Below are 12,433 nucleotides of genomic sequence, written 5' to 3'. Positions count from 1 at the left end.
TTGAGCTGTCTGTGGGTTGTAACGTCTTTGATGATATAGTTCACTTTATTTGCCGGGCACAGTGGCTCACGCCTGTAATCCCAGCACTTTGGGAGACTGAGGTGGGCAGATCACCTGAGGTCAGGAGTTCGAGACCGGCCTGGCCAACATGGTAAAACCCTGTCTCTACTAAAAATACAAAAAAATTAGCTGGGAATGGTGGCATGTGCCTGTAATCCCAGCTACTCAGGAGGCCAAGGCACGAGAATTGCTTGAACCCAGGAGGCGGAGGTTGCAGTGAGCCGAGATCGCACCACTGCACTCCAGCCTGGGTGACACAGCAAGACTCCATCTCACAAAAATAAATAAATAAATAAATTAAATAAATAAATAAATAAATAAATAAATAAAAATAAAAATTCACTTTACTTCTGTGTGGACTTTCTCGGGCTATTAGCTCTTGCAATGTTAGTGCTTCTCAAAATGCCACTTTGTTGGGTGTTCCTTGTCTACTGTGTGTTAGTTTGCTGGGGATGCCATAACAAAGGACCATAGACTGGGTGGCTTCAGCAACAGAATGCATTTTCTCACAGTTCTGGAGGCTGGATGTCCAAGATCAAGGTGTTGTCAGGGTTAGTTTCTTCTGAGGCCTCCTGTCTTGGCTTGTAGATCATCCTCTTCCCCCTGTGTCTTCACCTGGTTCTCCCTCTGTGTCTGGGTCCTAATCTCCTCCTCCTCTTCTTTTTTTTTTTTTGAGACAGGGTCTCGCTCTGTCACTCAGGCTGGAATGCAGTGGTGTGATCTCAGCTCATTGCAACTTCCACCGCCCAGGCTTAAGCATCCTCCTGCCTCAGCCTCCCGAGTAGCTGGGATTACAGGTGTGCACCACCATGCCTGCCTAATTTTTGTATTTTTTAAAGCAACAGGGTTTTACCATGTTGCCCAGACTGGTTTTGAACTCCTGGGCTCAAGCGATCTGCTCACCTTGTCCCCGCAAAGTGCTGGGATTACAGGCATGAGCCACTGTGCTGGGCCTACAATGACCTCTTTAAAGACCCTGTCTCCAAATATAGCAATATTATGAGGTCCTGGGAATTAGAATTTCAACATATGCATTTGGGAGGGGTGGCACAATTTTGCCTATAACATTCACAAACTGTCAGAGTGACCCCCGCCTGACCCTCCTGCCCTGGCCATGTGACAACCAAAAAATATCAATTAGAGGGCTGGTACTACCCCCAGCTAGGTATAACTCAACATAATATTCCCTTTGAACAATCCTTGAATTGCATCCAAGGGTGAGTAGACATTCTCCAAACCAACCAATTTGTTATTACTGTTTTTTGAGACAGAGTCTTGCTCTGTCGCCCAGGTTGGAGTGCAGCGGCGCGATCTCGGCTCACTGCAACGTCTGCTTTCCAGGTTCAAGCAGTTCTCCTGCCTCAGCCTCCTGAAGAGCTGGGATTACAGGCATTTGCCACCACGTCTGGTTAATTTTTGTATTTTTAGTAGAGACAGGGCTTTGCCGTATTGGCCAGGCTGGTCTCGAACTCCTGACGTCAAGTGATCCGCCCACCTCAGCCCCCTAAAGTGCTAGGATTAGTGGGTGAGCCACCATGCCTGGCCTTATTTTATTTTTTGAGACAAGATCTCACTCTGTCAGTGCAGTGTTATAATCATAGCTCACTGCAGCCTCAAACACCTGGGCTCAAGCGATCCTCCCTCCTCAGACTCCTGTATAACTAGAACTACAGGTGTGCTCCACCACACCCAGATAATTTTATTTTATTTATTTTTTGTATAGACAGGGGTCTTGCTTTGTTGCCTAGACTGGGCTTAAACTCCTGGTCTTGAACGATCCTCCTCCTTCAGCCTCCCAAAGTGCAAGGATTGCGGTCAATTTATTAACCAACAAGCACCCTTAATTAATAGCAGAGTCTTTCCTGTTTTGTCTGAGAACAAGTGATTATAGCAAGGAGACTGTGAGGAGAGGAGGTGGTGGGGGAGGTCAGAGCTGACTTCACTTCCTGTTTCTTTGATTTGTTCTTTTATTTCGTTATTAGGTTTTTTTTTTTTTTTTGAGATGGAGTCTCACTCTGTCACCTAGGCTGGAATACAGCGGCAAGATCTCGGCTCACTGCAACCTCCTCCTCCGGGGTTTAAGCGATTGTCGTGCCTCAGCCTCCTGAGTAGCTGGGATTACAGGCACGCACCACTGCATCTGGCTAATTTTTATATTATTAGTAAGACAGGGTTTTGCCACATTGGCCAGGCTGGTCGTGAACTCCTGACCTCAAGTGATCCGCCCTCCTTGGCCTCTCAAAGTGCTGGGATTACAGGTGGGAGCCACTGCACCCAGCTTCCTTATTTATTTTTAAGAAATGGGTTCTCAAGATGTTGCCCAGGCTGGAGTGCAGTGGCAATTCATAGGCAGGACCCCACTACTGAGTTTTGATCCTCTCTGTCCTCTCTTCTCACCTCCGCCCACCTCTGCACCTGCCCCGACTCATCACTACCAAAGCCAGCTCCTGTACTGTCTGTAGCCTGCTGAGCGTGTGGGTGTCTTGCTGTAAACCCTCCACCCAGGGGACTGTTGTTCCAAGCAACTTTATCTGGGGTCTGGGGAAGTTCCCATATATCAGAAGAGGGAAGTTCAGTGTTTTCTGATACGCGTATTGAGAAATGGGGAAGCGGGGTCTGTGGTCACATCTTTAGGAGGCCCCTGGTGGAGCTGGTCCCAACCTATCTTCCTTCCACATCTCTCATGATTATCTAATTGCAGAGAGGTAAACATGAAAGAGGTCACTTTTTACCACTTTAGGTCCAGGGGAGCAACAGTTGGATAAAAATAATAACCATGGTTTATCAAACATATATTCGGTGGTAGATAAATGCAGTGGCTCTTATTGAATCTTCACCATAACTTTGTGAGATTGGAATATTTACCAACCCCTGCCAATCTTTTTATTTTATTTATTTTGTTTTTTTTTTTTTTTTAGACAGAGTCTCACTCCGTCACCCCGGCTGGAGTGCAGTGGTGTGATCTCGGCTCATCGCAACCTCTGGCTCCTGGGTTCAAGCGATTCTTCTGCCTCTGCCTCCCAAGTAGTTGGGATTACAGGTGCACTCTGATGCCCGGTAAATATTTGTATTTTTAGTAGAGATGGGGTTTTGCCATGTTGGCCAGGCTGATCTTGAACCCCTGACTTCAAGTGATCTGTCTACCTTAGCCTCCCAAAATGCTGGGATTACAGGCTTAAGCCACTGTGCCCAGTCCCCATTTTTTTTTTTTTTTAAAGACAGAATCTCACTCTGTCACCCAGGCTGGAGTGCAGTGGTGCAATTATAGCTTGTTGTGGCCTCAACCTCCCGGGCTCAAGTGATCCTCCCACCTCAGCCTCCCAAGTAGCTGTGGCTACAGGTGTGTGCTACCACACCTGGCTAACCAACCCCATTTTATACCTGGGCAAACTGAGGCCCTGGGGGGTTTGTCCATTGTCATTTAGTGGGTAAGTGGCACAACTGGGATTCAGATTCCATCTGTGCCTCCCACTGTTGATCTCTTTCTACAGCTATCTTCTTTTTTTTTTTTTTTTTTTTTTTTTGAGATAGAGTCTTGCTCTGTTGCCCAGGCTGGAGTGAGTGCAGTGGTGCAATGGTACAATCTCGGCTCACTGTAACCTCCATCTCCCTCCCCAGCTCCCTCATTCCTCAGGAGAGACGACTCTGAGATGCATGTTCCAAATTATCTCCTGAAAGTCCCCACTGGGGTAAAGCTCCACCTGCACAGAGCCTGCTCAACTAACACATTTTTGGTTAATTAAAAAAAATTTTTTTTAGAGAGACAACATCTCTGGCCAGGTATGGTAGGTCACACTTGTAATCCCAGCACTTTGGGAGGCCAAAGCGGGTGGATCACTGGAGGCCAGGAGTTCGAGACCAGCCTGGGCAATATGTCAAAACCCCATTTCTACTAAAAAATACAAAAATCAGCCAGGCGTGGTGATGTGTGCCTATAATCGCAGCTACTCAGGAGGCTGAGGCAGGAGATTTGCTTGAACCCAGGAGGCGAAGTTTGCAGTGAGCTGGGATTATGCCAGTGCACTCCAGCCTGGACAACAGAGCGAGATTCTGCTAAAAAAAAAAAAAAAAATTAGAGACAGGTTCTCACAGTGTTGCCCAGGCTAGAGTGCAGTGGTGCAATTACAGCTCATTGCAACCTTGAACTCCTGGGCTCAAGCGATCCTCCTGCCTTCGCCTCCTGAGTATCTGGGACTACAGATGTGTACCATTGCGCCCAGCAATAACACATCTTTTAGCATATCTTGTTCTTTCTCTGCCTCACTTCTTCTTCTTCTTTTTTTTTTTTTTAATGGAGTCTTGCTGTGTTGCCCACTGTAACCTCCGCCTCCAGGGTTCGAGTGATTCTTCTGCCTCAGCCTCCCGAGTAGCTGGGACTACAGGCCTATGCCACCATGCCCTGCTAATTTTTGTATTTTTAGTAGAGACGGTGTGTCACCCTATTGACCAGGTTGGTCTCGAACTCCTGACCTCGCGATCTTCCCATCTCGGCCTCCCAAAGTTCTAGGATTACAGGTGTGAGCTACCGCGCCCAGCCCTGCCTCATTTCTTCACACCTCTACTGGTGTTCCCTGGGATCATCTCCAAAATAATCTACCTGCATGCACTAAACTCCTTATCTCAGAGTCTGCTTTTGGGAGAACATAAACGATGACGCTATGGGATGAGTGTCATCATCAAAGATGAGTTTGGGAAATGGTTCTGGTTTGCCTGGAACTGAGGGACTCCTGGATTGTGGGACTTTTGGTACTAAACCTGGGAAAGTCCTAGGAAAACCAGAATGACTTGACTGTCCTTATAGGACAGTGTGGCATGAGGGAAGCCAAGAGAAGGGAACGCTTCAAGAAGAAAAAAAACTGAGCAACGGAGTCAGATGTTGACCCAATGGTCAAGTTTGGTGAGACTGAGAAATAACCAGTGGACTTTGCACCGAGGAAGCATTTGGAACGTTGATTCATCCTTTGGCGCGCTGGAAGCAGAAGTTAAATTGCAGTGGTTGAACAGTGAGGAGGTTGGAGGAAGTGAAGACCACACAGTGGAAACAACTTCTTTTTTCTAGAATTTTTTTTTTTTTTTTTTTTTTTGAGATGGAGTTTCGCTTTTGTTGCCCAGTCTGGAGTGCAATGGCGCGATCTCGGCTCACCGCAACCTCCACCTCTCGGGATCGAGTGATTCTCCTGCCTCAGCCTCCCGAGTAGCTGGGATTACAGGCATGAGCCACCAAGCCTGGCTAATTTTGTATTTTTAGTAGAGAGGGGTTTTCTCCATGTTGGTCAGTCTGGTCTTGAACTTCTGACCTCAGGTGATCCACCTGGCTTGGCCTCCCAAAGTGCTGGGATTATAGGCGTGAGCCACCACACTCGGCCTTTTTTTCTAGAATTTTGGCTGTGAAGAGGAGGAGAGATAGAGTGGCTATTGTAGCAGGAAAGCAGATCAAGGGAGACTTTTTGGATAGAAGGGGCCTGAACATGTGTCCTCTCTTTTCTTTCCTTCTTTCCTTCTTTCCTTCTCCCCTCCCCTCCCCTCCCCTTTCTTAGAGTCTTTCCCTCTGTTGCCCAGGCTGGAGTGCAGTGGTGCGATCTTGAATCACTGCAACCTCTGCTTCCCAGGTTCAAGTGATTCTCCTGCCTCAGCCTCCCAAGTAGCTGGGATTACAGGCACCCACCACCATGCCTGGCTAATATTTGCAGTTTTAGTAGAGACGGGGTTTCACCACGTTGGCTAGGCTGGTCTCGAACTCCTGACCTCAGGTGATCCACTTGCTTTGGCCTCCCAAAATGTTAGGATTACAGGCGTGAGCCACCGTGCCTGGCCGTGTCCTCTCTTTTCTTTCAAAATCCCTATTATTCTCACATTAAACACCCCAGTCTTCCTTTTATTCTTCCAAGATTTTAATCTTTTGGCCTTTTTTCCCCAGTGCTTTGAGCTATTTCTCCCACGTGGTCTTCAAAGACTCAAATTTGGCTTTTGAGAGTGATGACTTAAAAAAAAAATATCACTCAGCATCAATAGCAGACAGGTGCTAAAGAAAAATAAAAATCATCCAGCAAAATTTCTTCTTAAATGTATTCTTTTTTTATTAAGTTCCATAGAACTAGAACTTTTGGGCATGCACTTAATCTTCTTATATTCTTTAATTATTTTTTTACTTTTTGCAAAATAAACTTTTATTTGGAGGGACAGCATAATTTAGAGTCCAGGCTCTTCTACACTTTAAATATTTATTCATTTATTTGTTTTATATAGACAAAAAATGTATATATTTATCATGTACAACAGGATGTTCTGAAATATGTCTACATTGTGGAATGACTAAGTCAAGCTAATCAATATATGATTACCTCGTATAACAATTTTTTTTTTGTTTTTTGGTGGTGAGAACGCTTAAAATCTCTCATCAGGTGCAATGGCTTATGTCTGTAATCTCAGCACCTTGGGAGGCCCTGGTGGGTGGATCACTGCTTGAGGTCAGGAGTTTGAGATCAGCCTGGCCAACATGGTGAAACCCTGTCTCCACTAAAAGTACAAAAATTAGCTGGGCATGGGGGCATGTGTCTGTAGTCCCAGCGATCAGGAGGCTAAGGCCGGAGAATCACTTGAACCCAGGAGGCGGAGGTTGCAGTGAGCCTAGATCTCACCACTGCACTCCAGCCTGGGCGACAGAGTGAGACTCAGTCTCAAAAAAAAAAAGAAGTTAGCCTGGGTCGGGCACGGTGGCTCACGCCTGTAATCCCAGCACTTTGGGAGGCCAAGTCAGATGGATCACCTGAGATTGGGAGTTCGAGACGAGCCTGACCAACGTGGAGAAACCCTGTCTCTACTAAAAATACAAAATTAGCCGGGTGTGGTGGTGCATGCCTGTAATGCCACCTACTTGGGAGGCTGAGGCAGGAGAATTGCTTGAACCCAGGAGGTGGAGGTTGCACTTGCACCATTGCACTCCATCCTGGGCAACAAGAACGAAACTCTATCTCAAAAAAAAAAAAAAAGTAAGTTAGCCTGTTTCTAGCAAGGAAGTAAAGCCAGTAGGAAGCTAACGGTTTGAGGGAATGAGTGAGTTTAAAGAGCAAGTTTAGGCCAGGCGCGGTGGCTCATACCTGTAATCCCAGCACTTTGGGAGGCCAAGGTGGGAGGATCATGAGGTCAGGAGATCGAGACCATTCTGGCTAACACAGTGAAACCCTCTCTCTGCCAAATATACAAAAAATTAGCCGGGCGTGGTGGTGGGTTCCTGTAGTCCCAGTTACTTGGGAGGCTGAGGCAGGAGAATGCTGTGAACCCAGGAGGCACAGCTTGCAGTGAGCCGAGATCGTGCCACTGCACTCCAGCCTGGGTGACAAAGCAAGACTCCATCTCAAAAAAAAAAAAAAAAGAAAAAAGAAGAGCAAGTTTATGGCTGGTTGCAGTGGCTTATGCCTGTAATCCCAGGAGTTTGGGAAGCTGAGGCGGGAGAATCATTTGAGCTCTGGAATTTGAGGCTGCAGTGAGCTATGATCATACTACTACACTCCAGTTGGGTGACAGAGTGAAACCCTGTCTTAAAAAAAAAAGGGGCAAGTTTAGGATGAGTGAGACTAAGAACTTGAGGTAAAGGACTTCTTCATTTACAAAAAGTCAAGGAAATATTTACAGTGGTCACGTTTTGGGTTTCCAGGGATAAGCATTGACAGAATACAGCATAGTGAAGAGAAATGCAATTTACCACACATTTTTTGAGAGCCTATAATGCAGAACAAACACTGTGGGAAGTAAAGGTTGATTATTTCCTCTCCAAGGATGATATGTCTAATGAAGTCCCTTGTCCTTAGCTTCATTCTTCATAATGCCAAAAAGATCCATGGGTATGATTTTCCATATGGAGTTGAATGTTCTAGTTCTATTATTTTCTCTTCACTTGTTCTGGAAAAACATCCCCCTATAAAAGAGGTTTAGATTAAAGGTGGATGTAAGGGTAAAATAAAGCAAACAAACAAAAATCAACAACATGGAGAAAGAGCAGGAGTGATTTAAACCCAGCTTGAACCAGCAGGCAAGGATGGCATGATCTCTTAGCATTTAAAAATCCTAGGGCAGATGTGGTTTTCTTTGGCTTAGAGTGGGAAGACTTATCAAAAATTCAGCAGGAAGAATTATTCTTTTTGATAAATTTTCAGACATAATATTCCACTCTGGAATTTCAGTCCCCTGGATGTTTTTTGTCTATGAAGAAAGGTTAGAGTCTTGTTGGCTTTGTTCCTCTTTGAATGCCCGTTATCTAACATAGTGCCTGACACACTGTAGAAGTCAACAAATAGTCTCTTTGCACCCCACAACTAACAGCTTGGTTTAGCAGCCCCAAGCTCCACAGAGGAACCAACATCTCCTGAAGAAGCCTATGAGGTTAGCGGTTCCTAGCCTAGTTATAAGAGCTGTGTGCAAGAAGTTCAAAGTTATGTCTTCCTTCCTGGTATTTATGGTTCATTCACAGATGCAATTTACAAGTCAAGCATGATTTTTCCCATAGGGAACATTGCCCAGTAACCTAACTGATCTTCCAATTTTATCAAGTTTCTTGGGAGCAGAGTTAGAAAGTTAACCCAAGGTCAAATTTGTCCATAGAAGAAGAGTTTCATTAGCTTTTTACTCAAACTTTGTGCCTAAAAAATAGAAGCACAGAGATTTTTCTATAGAGGTGGGGTCTTACTTTGTTGCCCAGGCAGGTCTCAAGCTCCTGACCTCAAGCAATCCTCCTACCTTGTTCTCTCAAAAGTGCTGCGATTACAGGCATGAGCCACCACATCTGGCCAAAGCTAATATATTCCTTAAAGAGAGATTCATATATATATATATGCATATGTGTGTGTGTGTGTGTATATATATATATAATTTTTCTTTTTTTTTTTTTTAGACTGGGTTTTGCTCTGTCACCCAGGCTGCAGTGCAGTGGCATGATCTTGGCTCATTGCAACCTCTGCCTCCTGGGCTCAAGCAATCCTCCTGCCTCAGCCTCCCAAATAGCTGAAATTACAGGCATGCACCACCACACCTGGTTAATTCTTTGATGTTTCTGTAGAGACAGGGTCTCACTCTATTACCCAGGTTATATTTGATATTTTCCCCATCCAAAGATACACTCATATTATTCAATTTCCACAATGTTAAGTGATAGTAATAAAAATGTTTTTCCTTATTCCATTATGGAGAACCAGTATCTAGAATGCTGGCAGCTTTGGGAATTATTTTGGATTATCTGGGAAACCTTTCATAGGTCACAGTCAACAGTCAGCACTTTTACTCTTATTGAGAATAATTAAGGACAGAGTTTCACTCTTGTTGCCCAGGCTGGAGTGCAATGGTGAGATTGGCTCATCGTAACCTCTGCCTCCCAGGTTCAAGTGATTCTCTTGCCTCAGTCTCCTGAGTAGCTGGGATTACAGATGCCTGCCACCATGCCCAGTGGCTCACACCTGTAATCTCAGCACTTGAGAGGCCAAGGTGGGCAGATCACTTGAGGTCAGGAGTTCGAGACCAGCCTGGCCAACATGGTGAAACACCATCTGTACTAAAAATACAAAAAAATTAGCTGGGTGTGGTGGTGGGCACCTGTAATCTCAGCTACTGGGGAGGCTGAGGCAGGAGAATCACTTGAACCCAGGAGGTAGAGGTTGCAGTGAGCTGAGATTGCACCACTGCACTCCAGCCTGGGCAACAGAATAAGACTCTGTCTAAAAAAAAAAAAAAAAAAAAAAAGAAAAGAAAAGAAGAGACAGGGGTCTCACTATGTTGCCCAGGCTGGTCTCAAACTCCTGGACTCAAGTGATTCTCCTGCCTTGGCCTCCCAAAGTGTTGGGATTACAGGTGTGAGCCACCACGCCCAGCTTCTTTTTAAACGTCTATTCTGTCATTTATTCAAAAAGCCAAATATGGAACGAAATGTCACATAGTGCAGGAAGCTCATTCTGTGGTACACTGAGCCTGAGTTAGTGCAGTGGAAGAACAGAATACCAGCAACCAGATTCCAGAAGTATCGTCTTTCTAACAGGGCCATTTCCTCCCCCAGGAAGGTCCCATGATTCCTTGCACTCCTCCTCTGTAATTACGCAGAGCAACTGGGGCAGAATCCCTATCCTGGAGCCTCTTCCATGGCGTACCCTCACTCTGTGGGGCTCACATCCACATCTTTATGTACAGGGGGCATTTGGGGGAAGAAGATCACTCTGCTATGCCTATGCTTGTAAATTTCCCCCAGTGGGAGTCTGTGTTAGATTGCATTGGTTCTTGATACGTTTTACTCATACATCTTTGCACAACAAGAATACATATGAAAACCAGCCTAAGTGCTGTTAGTGAGTAGAGAGGAGTCACTGAGGAAAAATATAACAAGAATGAGGAACTCAAACCAGGTTATCAGGAAGAGGACTCTTCCTCATACCCTCCAGGAAAGCGAGTTTGTACTCAGATTAGCTCCTCAAAGCTACCCTATGTTTCCCAGGCTGGTGTCAAACTCCTTGGCTCAAGCGATCCTGCCATCTCAGCCTCTCAAGTAGCTAGGACTATAACACCACAACACCTGGCTCCTTTTTTTTTTTTTTTTTTGAGATGGAGTTTTGCTCTTGTTGCCTAGGCAGGAGTGCAATGGTGCGATCTTGGCTCACCGCAACCTCTGCCTTCTGGATTCAAGCGATTCTCCTGCTTCAGCCTCCCAAGTAGGTAGGATTACAGGCATGTGCCACCACGCCCAGTTAATTTTGTATTTTTGGTAGAGATGGGGTTTCTCCATGTTAGTCAGGCTGGTCTCAAGCTCCCAACCTCAGGTGATCTGCCCACCTCGGCTTCCCAAAGTGTTGGGATTACAGGCGTGAGCCACTGCACCTGGCCCTGGCTTCCTTTTTATTATTGTTATTTTACGTTGTGGAAATTTAAGGTGGAGTCTCACTCCGTCTCGCAGTCTGGAGTGCAGTGGCGCCATCTTGGCTCACTGCAAGCTCCGCCTCCCAGGTTCACGCCATTCTCCTGCCTCAGCCTCCCAAGTAGCTGGGACTAGAGGCGCCCGCCACTATGCCCAGCTATTTTTTTGTATTTTTAGTAAAGACGGGGTTTCACTGTTTTAGCTAGGATGGTCTCAATCTCTTGACCTCGTGATCCACCTGCCTCAGCCTCCCAAAGTGCTGGGATTACAGGCGTGAGCTACCGTGTCCGGCCTACATTGTGGAAATTGAATAACATGAGCATATCTTTGAAAAGGGAAAATATAGGCCGGGTGCGATGGCTCATACCTGTAATTCCAGCACTTTGGGAGGCTGAGGTGGTAGGACTGCTTGAGCTGGGAGGTCAAGACCAGCCTGGGCAACATAGGGAGACCCCATCTCTCTCTACATAAAAACAAATTAGCAGGGCATGGTGGTGCACACCTGTGGTCCCAGCTACTCGGGAAGCTGAGATGGGAGGATTGCTTGAGCCCAGGAGGTCGAAACCGCAGTGAGCTATGATTGCGCCACTGCACTCCAGCCTGGGCAACAGAGCAAGACCCTGTCTTTAAAAAAAAAAAAAAAAAAAGGAAAATATACGTTAAAAAACTAGAAGAAGTTCAGCAAACTAATGCAGGAACAGAACACCAAACACCACATGCTCTCACTTATAAGTAGGAGCTGAACAATGAGAACCAATGGATACAGGGAGGGGAACAACACTCACTGGGGCCTGTTGGGAGAGGTTGGAGGGGGAGAGCATTAGGGAAAAGAGCTAATACACGCTGTTTTTTTTTTTTTTTTTTTTGGACAGAGTCTCGCTCTGTCACCCAGGCTAGAGTGCAATGGTGTAATCTTGGCTCACTGCAACCTCCGCCTCTCAGGTTCAAGTGATACTCCTGTCTCAGCCTCCTCAGTAGCTGGGACTACAGGTGCACACCACCATGCCGGGCTAATTTTTGTATTTTTAGTAGAGATGGGGGTTTCACTATGTTGGTCAGGCTGGTCTTGAACTCCTGACCTCAGGTGATCCACCCACCTCGGCCTCCCAAAATGCTGGGATGACAGGCATAAGCCACCACGCCCAGCCAATGCTGGGCTTAATACCTAGTTCATGGGTTGATAGGTGCAGCAAACCACCATGGCACACGTTTACCTGTGTAACAAACCTGCACATCCTGTACGTGTAACCTCGGAACTTAAAAACAAACAAACAAACAAACAAAACCCCCCAAACTAGAGGAAGTTTGCAGTGTCAAGAGAGGAGTATGTAAAACATTAGAACAATTCACATGTTCACTTACCTCACTGGGTTTTGAGTCAGGACCCATCTTGCTGGAAAGTGTGTATGTCTCAGACTCAGATTTTGACTTTACAACCTCTCTAAACCACTTTTGATATTGTTTCTGGACCTGGAACATCAAAGG

General features: G+C 45.9%; 1 protein-coding gene across 1 annotated transcript in view; it reads right to left on the bottom strand.

The window, feature by feature from the left end:
• Positions 1-7,643: 7,643 nt before the first annotated feature.
• Positions 7,644-12,433, bottom strand: part of ADGRE3 (adhesion G protein-coupled receptor E3) — a 62,165-nt gene continuing 57,375 nt past the window's right edge. The window contains exons 15-16 of the mRNA XM_073016857.1: positions 12,311-12,418; positions 7,644-7,975 (exon numbers count right to left, since the gene is read on the bottom strand). Coding sequence (XP_072872958.1) covers positions 7,940-7,975; positions 12,311-12,418 — 144 coding nt within the window. The 3' untranslated portion in view covers positions 7,644-7,939. The remainder of the gene's footprint in view (positions 7,976-12,310; positions 12,419-12,433) is intronic.

This window comes from Chlorocebus sabaeus, chromosome 6 (genome assembly GCF_047675955.1).
Source record: "Chlorocebus sabaeus isolate Y175 chromosome 6, mChlSab1.0.hap1, whole genome shotgun sequence".
Taxonomy (NCBI): Eukaryota; Metazoa; Chordata; class Mammalia; order Primates; family Cercopithecidae; genus Chlorocebus; species Chlorocebus sabaeus.
This window is presented reverse-complemented; position numbering and strand designations above follow the sequence as displayed.